Raw genomic sequence first — 12,806 nt, forward strand, 5'->3', positions numbered from 1 at the left:
CATTTTTGCTTTCTTCAGTGGCCAAATGATTAGTCTAAAGCAAAAATAAATACAAATGATAATGGTTAGAAACCTCAGATAGGGAAAACATTTTTTTAGAATCCAAATTATAGTCTCACTCTCTCTTATGCTTCTTTAGAAGAAAAATTCAAACTGGAATTCCATTGTAGAAGTCCAGCCAGTTTTAAAAATCAATGCGAAGTCATAGGGTGACATTAACTGTATGCAACTACCATTTTTATCTTTTACAATGTGCAAAAATATGGCTGCCAGAGAAGGATCAGAAGACAGCAATGCTGCATTACTATGATTGTTACTCATTTGCTTCTGAGAATATGGCTTCTGGCTTAGAATCATAGAATCATAGAGTTGGAAGGGGCCTTGTAGGCCATCGAGTCCAACCCCCTGCTCACAGCAGGAAATCCACAGCTAGAGCATCTCCCGCAGATAGCTGTCCAGCCTCTGCTTGAAGACATCCAGTGAAGGGGATCCCACCACCTCCCTAGGCAGTCGGTTCCATTGCCGAACTGCCCTTACTGTCAAGAAGTTCCTTCTAATGTCCAATCTGAATCTACGCTCCTGCAACTTAAAACCATTAGACCTAGTCCTACCCTCTGCGGCAGCAGTGAACAAATCTGTACCCTCCTCTATGTGACAGCCCTTCAGGTACTTAAAGAGTGCAATCATATCACCCCTCAGCCTTCTCTTCACCAGACTGAACATGCCAAGTTCCTTCAACCTTTCCTCATAAGACTTGTTCTCCATACCGGCTATCATCCTCGTCACCCTCTTCTGAACCTGCTCTAACTTGTCTATATCTTTCTTAAAATGAGGTGCCCAGAACTGAACGCAGTATTCCAGATGAGGCCTGACTTAATGTTGGCAGGTGCTATTATATATGTGCAAATTGATTCTTGCAATCCTAAACACACATTTCTGGGAGTAAGTCCCATTAAACCCAATGTAGGCATGTATAGGATTACACTGTTAGTCTTGATTCTTCCCTACAACATCCATTTTGAAACTTCTTATGGTTTCACTTTTACAAAAAAATACTTCATTCTCCAGGAACATGAGAGAATATGCAGTTTACAGTATAGTGTGAAAATGTAGATCCAGATAAAGTGTTGAAAAGATAATTTCCTGTTTTCATTTGAGTTCTTAATGAAAGAGGACATTTTCTTCATATGCACTCTATACTGTAAATTGCATATTCTCTCATGCTGTGTTCTTCATTCTCCAGGAAGCACATACCCAGGTGTTGCCTTGGAGTTAGTAGAGCATTTGGCTCTTCCTAGAATGCTAAAATGAAATACTTCCTGGAGAAAAGTATTATCTTTCCTAACTATGAAAAACAGGAAATTGCAGCAATTCCTGCTGTGTTAAAGAAAACAATTGGACCAAGGGGATGCCTTTACAGTAAATTACTTTGATTTCTTATCTGAAATTTCACATCACGTAATTTAAACTAAATACTTGTCATTTTGGTTCATTTTTCTCCTAGGATTAATTTTTCAAATGTAGCAGAACTAGTCTTTCTTATTTAAAGGATTTTCAGTCACTTCTCTGCTTTACTTAAGTTGTTTCGTAGCTCTTTTTTTCTCACTTCAAATATAAAGTCTTCAGATAGCCCACAGTTGATAATAGGACACGTTAAAACAACATAATTTAACACATCTATCTATCGTTTTTTCAGCCTTTTGTGTCACTTCACTACACTGTTCCATAAAATGTTGGCAATGAAGAGTGTTACCACTGAGAAAAGCAACAATGAGCCGTTTGTTGGATTATTAGCACTTTTTTAAAGTAGCAAAAAAAGAAGCCCTGCTTTATTAGATGGGGAAAACCTAGCTGTTCTGAGGATTCTTATCTATGTTTTAGATCTCCAGAAAGGAGAAGGAAGAAAAATAATATACGTTCTGGCTGTAACTGATGTTCACTCACAATTATCAATGATGAAAAATTTCCATTATGCCAAAAGGGACTCATTAAACTTCTTTTGCTTATAATTCTATCTTCTTCCAGCCAGTGGTGCTGTTGTATAAATATCGTACTCATGGGGGGAATTGAGCACTTGCTTTTTTCTCGTATTTGAAGTTTTGGAATAAACATCTCTTAATGATGTGTTCAATGGGAAATACAAACTTTGTAACTATAATAATTTGCCTTCAAATGCAATAAAATTTCCTTGGAAACTTAAAAATAACTTATAATTTCAGTTATTGCTCCTGACCGTAGCAGATCACAATAGAAAGTGTGCATAACACCATTAAAAATGGTGCTATGGAAAGAGGGAGAATAGAGATACAGAAATTCTGTAGTTACCAGTGAATTCTTGTGCTTTTTGAGCGACACAGTAAAGCTAGCATAGGAAGGATCCCTCCTCCAGGTTCAAGAAGGCAGTCTCCAATTATTATATACAGGGAAGGAGGAGGAGGAGCCTTCCCCCATAAGCCCTAGGCACGACAGTCCAAAGTAGCATGAAGGACAAACTGAGCAAAAAAATCATGGAGGCAAAAAAATAAAATAACTGAACCTGAACGTAAACCACCAATGGACAATTTGAGCTGCAAGAAACCATGCAGTCAGAAAGATCAGAGCAAGATGCTTTATTTTACAGTATGAGGAAGTGCCCTAACCATTCTTCTGGGACAGGGATGGCTAACCTGTGGCCCTCTAGTTGTTGTTGGACTCAAACTCCCATCATCCTTAGTATGACCAGTGATCATGGATGATGGGAGCTTTGGAGCCCAACAACATCTGATAAGCCACAGGTTAGCTACCCCTGACTTACTTACTTACTCATTTATTTATTTATTTATTTAAATTTATATCCAACTCTTCCTCCCAAAAGTAGCCCATGGCATAAGCATATTCACAAGAGGCACAGTGAAGAGAGTACCCATTATCCTCAATTCTGAGCATGGGTAACTCCCTTTTACAGAATATGTGTTTTGAAGAATAATATTTCTATGGAGACCCAGTAGAGTAGAAGGCTGGTCTAGATGTCCTCCTTCCCTTGAGAAGAACACAAATCCACTGGTACAGAATTCTATTTCTCTCCTCAAGTGGAGGAGGGCAGCTAGCATGGGGATTTCAAAAGACAATGCATCCCAAGGCAGGAACCCTAAGACCAATACCCTTCCAGGCTGACTCTCACTAGGGGTGCAAATGTTACTGAAAGACTTCCTCCTTCTCTCATAATATTAGAACCAAGAGTCATCCAGTGAAGCTGAAGGGTGAGATATTCAGGACAGACAAGAGAACATAAGACGGGCCTGCTGTATCAGTCCAATGGCCGATCTAATCTAGCATTCTGTTGTCACAATGACCAACCAGATGCCTATGAGAAGTACTTCTTCACATAGGACAAAGTTAAATTATGGAATTTGGTTGCACAAGATGTGGTGATGATCACCAATCTAAATTATTTTAAAAGATGGATTCATGTAAGATAAGGCTATCAGTGGCTAATGATCCTGATGATTATATACTACCTCCAGTTGCTGGGCAACATGCCTTTGAATACCAGTTGCTGGGAAACATGAGCGGGCTTGTGGCCTTTCTATAGACATCTATTTGGTCACTGTAGGAAACAGAATTCTTTGCATATGTCTTCACAAAGGAGGATATAGGACAGATCCCTGTGCCTGAACTAACTTTTGCTGGAAGGGAACCTGAGAAACTGAGGCAAATAGTGGTGATGAGAGATGATGTTCTAGGCTTAATAGACAAAACGAAAACTAAAAAATTGCTGGGTCCAGATAGAATCCACCTGAGAGTTCCCAAAGAACTCAGATGTGAGGTAGCCGATCTTCTAACAAAACTATGTAATTTGTCCCTCAGATCCGCCTCCATATCTGAGGATTGGAAAGTGGCCAGTGTAACACCAATCTTTAAAAAGGGATCGGGGGGAGGCAGGATCCTGGAAATTACAGGCTAGCTTAACATCTGTCCCAGGAAAACTGATACAAAGTATTGTTAAAGATAAAATAACCAAACATGTAGAAGAGCAAGCCTTGCTGAAGCAGAACCAGCATGGCTTCTGCAAGTGTAAGTCCTGTCTCACTAACCTATTAGAGTTCTTTGAGAGTGTCAGCAATCATATAGATGGAGGTCATCCAGTGGACACAGTGTACTTGGACTTTCAAAAAGCTTTCAACAAGGTGCCTCACGAAAGACTCCTGAGTAAGCTTAGCAGTCATAGAATAAGAGGAGAGGTCCTCTTGTGGATCAGGAATTGGTTAATAAGCAGGAAGCAGAGAGCAGGAATAAATGGACAGTTCTCCCAGTGAAGGGATGTAGAAAGTGGAGTCCCCCAAGGATCGATATTGGGACCTGTGCTTTTTAACTTGTTAATAAATGATCTAGAGTTAGGGGCGAGCAGTGAGGTGGCCATGTTTGCTGATGATAATAGTAAATTGTTCAGGGTTATTAAAACAGAAAGAGGCTGCGAAGACCTCCAAAAGGACCTCGCTAAATGGAGTGGTTGGGTGGTAAAATGGCAAATGGAATTTAATGTGAGCAAGTGTAAAATGATGTATGTTGAGGCAAAAAATCTTAATTCCGCATGTACACTCATGGGGTCTGAACTGGCAATGACTGACCCAGGAATGAAACCTTGGGATTGAAGTGGATAGGTCGATGAAGATGTCCACCCAGTATGTGACAACTGTGAAAAAGGCAATTTCCATGCTAGGGATCATTGGGAAAGATAATGAAACTAAAACTGCTGATATAATGCCATTATATAAATCTATGTTGCAGCCCCATTTGGAATACTATGTACAATTCTGGTCACCTCACCTCAGAAAGGATATTATAGAGCTAGAAAAGGTTCAGAAAAGGGCATTCAAATTGATCAAGGAGATGGAGAGACTCATGAGGAAAGGTTGCAGCAATTAGGGCTTTTTAGTTTAGAGAAAAGGTGAGTCTGAGGAGACATGATAGAAGTGTATAAAATTATGCATGGTATGGAGAAAGCGGATAGAGAAAAGCTTTTCTCCCTCTCTCATAACACTAAAACTTGGGGATATCCAATGAAGCTAAATGTCAGAAGATTAAGGACAGAATAAAGAAAGAACTTCGTACAACTCATAGTTAAACTATGAAATTCACTCCCACAAGAGGCAGTGATGGCCAACAACTTGGGTGACTTTAAAAGAGGATTAGACACATTCATGGAGGAAAGGGCTATCAATGACTACTAACCATGATGGCTGTACTCTGCCTCCATAGGCAGAGGTAGTATGCTTCTATATACCCATCGCTGGAAACTGCAGTAGGGGAGAGTGCTCTTTGCACTCAAGTCCTGCTTGCATGTTTCCCATGGGCAACTGGTTGTCCACTGTGAGAACAGGATGCTAGATTAGATGGGCAATTGGCCTGATCCAGCAGGCTCTTCTTACATTCTTATATTCTTAGGATGTTGAACTAGATAGGCTTTTGTCTGATCTATCAGGGTTCTTTTTACATTTTTGCGATCATCTTCAATTAATAGTGTTTGGTGAAGGTATGCATTGAGGACCAAGAGGCCACCCTGCATATCTCCTCCAACAAGAGCCCTTTCCCAAAGGCTGCTGAAGTGGCCCAATTACTAGAGGTATAGGGCAGGCTAATGCATTCTCTAAGCCAAGAAGCAAGGGAAGCCATGAAAACCTTCTAATCAAGGACCATCTTCTTGAAGGAGGCCAACAGCACACTGGGTACCATCCAATGCTGTGCAGGTGGAGTAACAGTGCTTCCTCTCTCCCCTCCCCCAATCTGAGTATACATGAGGGGGATTCCAAGTGGGAGGAGAGGAAGGGGATGTTCCATTTTACAAGCGGAACTTTCTTATGTGAGCAGAACATCAGCATTAGATAATCATCTTTTCGTATGGAAAGGGAAACCTTATGTAGGGTATTTTTAGAGTCATTCAACAGAATTATTTTTGAAAACCTTGTTCAGCCAAGTGAAAACAATTCAAGCAATAACTGAGACTATAGTGGAGGCCATAAGAGCCATGGCAGAGGCCTCAAATCCCCTGCTGACCTATTGAAAGCTCATCAAAATTTGAAGGTAGAAGTCCCTTGGACGTGAGTACTACAACATCCACCTTAAGAATGGTAACATCACATCATCAGGGTAGAATTACTCACGGATGTGATTGTATCATTTGGGTGTAGAGTTCTTGGTCCATTCCTTTCAAACACTGTCATCAAAACAGTGTTTTGATGTGGAAGGTGTCACAGAGTGGAAGCCCAAGGCAATTTCTGAAGGAGTGGATGTGATAGTCGTTGTTCCACCTTAGAATACAATAGAGGAATAGTCTCATCAGCCTTTGTACTGAGTTTGGAAAAGCGACTATGGGGGAAAGTCTTTTTCTCTCTAATAAATCACCATCTTCCCTGTTAGCGATATCCAAGCCTTCCCGAGAAGGTGCTTCTGGAATCTGAGGGGCTCAGAGAAATCTCTGGGAAGGCAAAACAAAAAGACCACCCTAAACTTCTTTCTTCCTTGGTGAAATCTGGAGAAGGAGATTTAATCCATACGTATTTCAGAGGAACTTAACTTTTGAGACAAATTAACTCTGCTAAAGAGAGGGTGCTTCTCTTTCCAGCTAGTGAGTGGGTAGGGGGCTGAAGTTGGTGCCAAATGTGTCCAGGTCTGGGAGAATAGAAAGAATTATTCCTAGAACAGGCACTAGAGTGAGAGAGAGATTGGTGGAAACTCCTAGAACCACAACATCCCCTCTGTATCTGTGGGAAAGGGGAATGAGACCAGTGCTGGCTTGTACAGCTAAGTTTGCCCTTGGAATGACTATGTGAAGAAAGCCTGTCTCTCTCCCTGTGAGGGAATCCGTGCTGTAGTAGAGGGGTAAGGCAAGGGAGTGCAGTTCCCACACTGTTAGAGCCAGGAGTAATGATGTCATCAGCCAGGGTAAAAGCTGGACTCTACTTGCTGTGGCCACTAAATGAGATGATAATGAAGCTTTAAGTTAAACTATTGTTTGTGACAGATTAACATAGAGGAAATCAAAAGGGGGGGCAGGAATCAAGAGGAGGCTAGATACTTCTTTTCTTTGATGGTGTTCCAGTGTGACACTGGCAGTTCAAATAGTAACACTTTGCAAGATTGAGCTCAATCTGTTCTACAAGTTGAACCTATGCAGTCGGAAGTAAACATCAGTGAGTTCAATGGAATTCCCAGATATCTATGCATTGGACTGCAGTCATACAATCTTAGTCAACTATCAGATTAGTCAATGAGGTATTTTGCTATGTACTGTTGCTGTGTGTGTGTGTGTGTGTATATATATATATATATATATATGCGGGCGTATATATCACCACAACTACCTGCATTTTTAGAATCTCCTTGGGGACATGTCTATGGAGACTGTTGTGATGAGCTCCTGCACTTTAAAATTGTACCATGACACTGGTGAAAGCGACCTGGTTCTGGAAGCCCTACTTTCGGTATGGGAGCAAATAAGTAGTGACTATATGAGACAGCAGCTGAATGTGCCTTGAATTCACCCAACAGCGTATTACCCTATACAGCTGGGCTGTGTGTATGTGTGTTCAGACTTCCCATGACCCTCTGGACGCTCTTATACAGCAGCCCTTTCTCTCTCTCTGACCCATGGGAAGGATGTCTGTGGTGCCCTCGGAGCTGTTGTGCATCTGCTGTGGCTAGTTGCCTACGTTTCCTCTGGCTATGTCTGTGCAGGAAATTCATTTAGGGGAATACAGTAGCCAAGGCTGACACTTTCCTAGAATAGCATCTGTGTGGCAGTAGGCCAAACCTCCTGCCGGCTAATTGAGTGGGCAGGAAAATGTGGAACTGTGTTTAGCTATATCTAGCCATTCTTGAAACCAAGGCACCATAGAGATGAATTAAGACCACATTTCTTAAATATTTTGAAGTAACTGTAGGGTAATACCTTTATGATATTTTAATTGTGACAGTTTCATAGGGGAACAGGTTTTCAATTTCCCTAGAACCCTTCTCCAGGCTTTCAGGTTCTCATGCAAAATCTGAAAGTTTGCTCATTACTTTGTGACATTTTAGTTGGTAATTATTACTTTTAGATTTTTGTCTAATGGACCAACACAGATACCAGCAGTTCAGTTTGCAAATATAATACTTAAGAAACAGCTGGATAGAATGCCATATAAAGTTAGTGACAGTGCTTTGGTGGTTATATGCTCTCTTCCATCCCTAATTTTCAACACTGTATATGTCTTTCATATTCAGTAGTGAGAATTTGACTATCAAGTAGGGAGGATGTGGCTGTCGGCTTTATCTCACAGGGTATTGTTTGGATATCAGTGACAGCATTTCACTGCTGTTTACATTGCTATAGCTAAAATGTGTAAGCCAATATTTGCTTAAAATAGGAAGTAATTTTATTATTATTGATGCCCATTCATTGTGGAGTGCTATTAAATTTCTAGCTTTATTATTTTCTTACGTAGTTTTTGCAGCATGCTTTTATCGTGCTTATATTTTCTACCTGATAGGAAGGCTAAGATTAATTGGTTTCATTTCAGAGGTACCCAGTTGTAATGTCTACTTACTTGGGAGTCATTGGTAGAGTCCTGTTGCAAAATAAAAGTTTTTTCTCATTGCTTCTGAACCAGATGGCATGTCAGTTTGGCCAGGAGGTAAGCACTTATATTTTAATATTTGACTCTGCAGGACATAAATTGACCACACAGATCATCCCTTCTCTCTATCACCCTCTATTTTGTCTTTGCATTTGCTATGAGTCATAGATTTCTGATTCTTCTGGTTTGAGGAAGATGGAGAAATATCTTAAGTACATAACATGGGCTTTTTCAGACCTTGAAGCAAAAATCAAAATATTATTCTGCTTCATGACACACAAATCTACAATTCTTGTGCTTAAGGAGCAAATAATCATGCCACTTCTGACTGGTCAGCTTTGCTCTGTATAGGGGATCCCAGTCTATATAGTTAGCAAACCTCTTTCCTACTGATGGTAGTCACTTGTGCCTCATGGGAAGCTTTTCTGGGGGGCTTCTCCGAGATGTGGGGAGCTGCCACTGGGAGAGAGTAGCTGAAGAAATCCCAGATGAATGTGAAACATTACACACAATGCCTTGGATTCCTGCTATAGCTCAATATAGGTTACTACTTATTCAACAGACATGCCAGTAATATCATCTGGAGTCTTTAATAAAATAATCTGAAGTATCATTCATCTTCAAGTAAGCAGACAACTACCTCCACTTCCACTTTTTAAAAGATCACTATAACTTTTTCTTCAGCCTGTGGTACCCTTGTGTCTCGCAGCTGAGTTAAATTAATATGAATAACAAAAATATTCTGTTGAAGTAAATGTTTTCTGTGTGATACTGAATAATAGCTGGCTTGTCAATTTTTTCATTATTTCTATCCAGGGAAATCAGTCTTGTGCAGCAAGGGATACCCTTACAGATAAATGCTCAGTGTTGTTTAGCAATCCCATTATAGTCAAAGAAACAATATTATATTTGAGTTGTTTTATTGATTTCATATTTGATAAATATGCAAAGAACTTAGAGTAATCTGAAGCTTCTGAATACACACATTTCATAACACCAATATTGATGCCCTTTTTTTGCTGTAGAGCTGATTCTGTAGATTTGTTTGAGTTTAGAACAATTGTGAAGTTTATTACTATAGAATGCTTTTACTTAACACAATTGTGTGTGTGTGTGTGTGTGTGCAAATATACCTGTGTGTGTACACAGAACCCACCATTTATCATTATGCATATCCATGTGTGTATATGATTATCCTAGTTATAAAGATAGAATGTCATGCAGAAAACTTTGTTATCCAAGTTATGTATTATTTATTTTTATTTATTTATTTGTTGCATTCATACCCCGCCTTTCTTTCACCATGGAACCCAAGGCAGCATACGTATGGTTCCCAGGTGGTCTCCCATCCAGGCATTGACCAGACCCAGACCTGCTTAGCTTCAGCAAAATGGTGGCCTCATGTGCCTTCATACCATAGCCTGGGACCAAGTTATTGGTTTAAGTTTGGGGAACATAGGGATCTGCTGACTGGCAGCAACTCTCCAGGGTTTTAGACAGGGATTCTCTCCCAGCCCTACCTGGAAGTGCCAACGATTGAACCTGGGACCTTCTGCATGCCAGACAGATGCTCTGCCACTGAGCTACATCCCTTTCCCAAGCTTAGCACAGTAAGAACCACCTCCATATGAGAGATCTTACTTTTTATTTCTATCTACCAATAGTAAAACAGTTTGATTACCATATTGCTTTTGAATAAGATTTCCAGTAATGTCCTCTTTTTTCAGCCGGACCAGCTCCTGGGTCACATGATTGAAATGTGGGTTGACCGCATGGACAATATAACTCAGCCAGAGAGAAGAAAACTTTCAGCTTTAGCATTACTTTCCCTTCTGCCATCAGATAATAGGTGAGCCACACTTCACATTGCTTAGAGTTCCAAACAACAGCTTTTCATGTCACATCATTGGAACTGCTTTTTAAGGTGTTTTTAAAGCTTTTTTAAATGTTTCTAAAGATGTTTTGTTTAATATGTTTTTAAAGATGTTTTGTTTTAATATATTTTAATGTCTGTTGTTATGTTTTATAGTGTTTTTAGTGTTTTTGTTTGCCTACCTGGGCTCCTACTTGGAGGAAGGGTGAATAATGATGATGATGATTTATTTTATTTATTTATTTATTTTAAACCGCCCATAGCTAGTAGCTCTCTGGGCGGTGTATAAACACAGAGTTAAAATACAATGTTACAGTAAAATCCATTTCAAATAACAGGAGAATTTAAAACATTCACATAAACATTAAACATTAACCATTAACATTAAACATTAAAATGCCTGGGAGTATAGCCATGTCTTAACCTGGCGCCTAAAAGAAAATACCGAAGGCGCCAGGCGTATCTCCTCTGGTAAGCTGTTCCACAATTCGGGGGCCACCACAGAAAAGGCCCTAGATCTAGTAGTAATCCTCCGGGCATCTTGATGAGTTGGTACCCGGAGGAGGGCCTTAGATACTGACGAAGTGGACGGGTAGGTTCATAGCAGGAGAGGCGTTCCACAAGGTACTGCGGTCCCACACCGTATAAGGCTTTATAGGTCAAAACCAACACCTTGAATCTGGCTCGGAAAGAAACAGGTAGCCAGTGCAAACGGGCCAGGACAGGTGTTATATGCGCGGACCGATTGGTCCTCGTCAGCAGCCTGGCTGCCGTGTTTTGCACTAGCTGTAGTTTCCGAACTGTCTTCAAGGGCAGCCCTACGTAGAGCGCATTACAGTTATCCAATCTAGAGGTTACCAGAGCATGAACAACTGAGGCGAGATCATCACTGTCCAGATAGGGGCGTAGTTGGGCGACTAAGTGAAGATGGTAAAACGCATTCCGTGCCACCGAGGTCGCTTGAGCCTCAAGCGACGAGGAAGAGTCAAAAAGGACGCCCAAACTACAAACCTGTTCCTTCAAGGGGAGTGTAACCCCATCTAGAACAGGTCGAACATCCACCATCTGGGCAGAAAAAGAGTTCACCAACAGTGTCTCGGTCTTGTCAGGATTGAGTTTCAGTTTATTAGCTCTCATCCAGTCCATTATCGCGGTCAGGCAACGGTTTAGCACATGATGATAATAGGTAACAGTCTTTCCCATCCCTCCCCCAAAACTCTAGGGATTGAACCTGAGACCTTTTGTATGCAAGGCATATGCTGTGCTGTTGAGCTCCTGCTCTTCCCCTAAACTATTCCCTATATTACTTCTGTTGATATTCATTCAGTTTCATGTTCTAGGCCAGGGGTGGCCACTCTGTGGCTCTCCAGATGCTGCTGGACTACAGCTCCCATCATCCCTGACCATGAGCTGTGTTGGCTGAAACTGATGGGAGCTGTAGTTCAGCAGCATCTGGAGAGCCACAGAGTGGCCACCCCTGTTTGCCCTGGTTGACTCATTCATCCAGGGTGCAACAGCATAAAGGAGCAGCACAAGTTTTTTCTCTTCTGTTGTTGATATTTTGTGGTGCGGATGCTGCATTAACACCAACTATGCAGCAAGCCTCTTCACATGCTTCTTGACCCATTTATGCACTGTATATCCTGCAGGTTATCTGTCTAGTGGAAGAGAAGGGCTTTCTCCACTTCTCCATCATACTAGTACAATGCTGCTCTCAGCAGAGTGTATTAAGTGGAGGGAAGTTTCAACTTTATACTCTACCTCCACTTTTATATATGCCTACAGATATGGCTGTGTTTTTATAAAAAAAGTCACATCCTCTTAAGTTATAAAATCTACAAATATTCCACTATATCTTGTTTTAATTTGTCAGTCTCTTTTCTAAGTCCTAATTCCTGTTGGAAAGAGGGATGTGCACAGACCTACTCTCTATTATGGCTCAGCAGCCTCTGTTTCCTCCTCAAAGGCAACTGATGGTACTTTTTACGTAATAGCTCTGAGAACTTAACAGTACTCTTTACCTAGTAGCTCTGAGCAATTGGGTATCCTGCCTTTTCTATCATTCATTAGATTTGAAATTGTTTCTTTTACAGCCATGTGCTATGCTTTTAAAAAAAACACTATAGTAATTTATTAAGTTTCTGCTGCTGCATATTTCAACCTTTATCATTTGGGAGTCTTCCCTGTAACATAGAACATTTCTATGCTTCATAGAAATACAGATAAAAATGTTTTACTTAGTGTGAAAGAGGTACTTTAGTTTTCTGTCCTTTGTATATTTCTGTATGAACTATGGTACTTGACTTGTGGGAATATTACTTTCTAAATGCTGCAGACAA

General features: G+C 40.6%; 1 protein-coding gene across 1 annotated transcript in view; it reads left to right on the forward strand.

The window, feature by feature from the left end:
* IPO11 (importin 11) overlaps window positions 1-12,806 on the forward strand; it is a 140,875-nt gene that overhangs the window by 103,890 nt on the left and 24,179 nt on the right. The window contains exons 25-26 of the mRNA XM_061619056.1: window positions 8,538-8,651; window positions 10,322-10,443. Coding sequence (XP_061475040.1) covers window positions 8,538-8,651; window positions 10,322-10,443 — 236 coding nt within the window. The remainder of the gene's footprint in view (window positions 1-8,537; window positions 8,652-10,321; window positions 10,444-12,806) is intronic.

The sequence above is a fragment of the Rhineura floridana genome, chromosome 1 (genome assembly GCF_030035675.1).
Source record: "Rhineura floridana isolate rRhiFlo1 chromosome 1, rRhiFlo1.hap2, whole genome shotgun sequence".
NCBI lineage: Eukaryota > Metazoa > Chordata > Lepidosauria > Squamata > Rhineuridae > Rhineura > Rhineura floridana.